Source organism: Micropterus dolomieu, unplaced genomic scaffold (genome assembly GCF_021292245.1).
Source record: "Micropterus dolomieu isolate WLL.071019.BEF.003 ecotype Adirondacks unplaced genomic scaffold, ASM2129224v1 contig_6300, whole genome shotgun sequence".
In the NCBI taxonomy this organism is placed as follows: Eukaryota; Metazoa; Chordata; class Actinopteri; order Centrarchiformes; family Centrarchidae; genus Micropterus; species Micropterus dolomieu.
In genome coordinates, this window is record NW_025735289.1 from 1068 (window position 1) to 2157 (window position 1090).

Sequence of the window (1090 nt, forward strand, 5' to 3'; positions counted from 1 at the left end):
AAATTTTTTTATTATCAGCTTAGTGAAGTCATATAATACCACATACTAAAACCATCATCATCACCATTCATTTTTCTTCTGCTTTTATTTTTTACACGTTACAATGATTTCTATCCATAAAAATTGAGCGTTGATCTGTTAGTCATAAATAACACAAAGCTTGAAATATACTTTATGATCCGTTTAGCCAAACTACAGAGAACATTTTCCTCCTTCCACCTTGGTATTTAAACTCACGTGTTGTTTTGCCCACTGAGGTTTTGAAATATTTTATTTATTTATTTTATTTTTGCTGCCACTCCAATACAAATGCAGTAAATGGAGTGCATAAGCATTCAAAATTGCATTTCAAAATCTCATCTGCAGTTTGTTTTTCAAGAAATATCCCAGGTTCCTCTGGATAATGCACAGACCTCACTGCGAACACACTTTACTGGAACTATCGACTGAAGAAACAGCCCTTATGAAAACTCTGATTGTCTCCATTAAAGCAATGTACTCACTTTAAAACCCAGAAGCTTTATTTATCACTTACATTGGCTGATCACTGAATTCAGTCCAGTATTATAACCCACTAATAATTCAAAACTGTAACTCATTCATTGTTTGAATAGTTACATCCATGAATTCAGTACAAAGAGAGGTCAGAAATACAGTCCTTTAATTAGCAAAGCATCACAGAAAATAAAGCCTTCAATTCAAGGATTTTGCATTTTTTAAATCTAAATTGGCCCAACATCTTCCTCCGCTGGTTCAGTCTACTGAGGAGACGAGAACCTGCCGAGGAAGAGGATGGACTTGGTCTTATTGTGCCTGATGAAGAAGAGGAAGGGGTGGTCCGCTGTGAAGTGTTCCTCCCTCAACATACAAAATGCTACCATGCCTGCTGTGGCTGCAGCCGCCTCCGTCCCCTCCTCGTTCACCTCCACAAAGGCCTTGTGGGCTACTGTAGACAGGAAGAGTCCTCTCTCACCGTTCATGCCAGACAAATCGGCCTTCGGCTCACAGAACACATCTGTCATGCCTAGTTTGGCCAGAGGCTCATTCAGCTCGTAGTCTTCCTCCAGCTTGAACTTGGGCAGGTGAACGA

At 39.7% G+C, this 1090-nt stretch overlaps 1 protein-coding gene across 1 annotated transcript; it reads right to left on the reverse strand.

Annotated features, from left to right (window-relative positions):
* Window positions 1–644: 644 nt before the first annotated feature.
* On the reverse strand, window positions 645–1085 carry LOC123964914 (leukocyte elastase inhibitor-like; the record flags this gene model as incomplete). Its single annotated transcript, XM_046041577.1, has 1 exon — window positions 645–1085. A coding segment is annotated over one exon (327 nt), but the record flags the coding sequence as incomplete, so codon positions are not given.
* Between the last annotated feature and the right edge of the window lie 5 nt (window positions 1086–1090).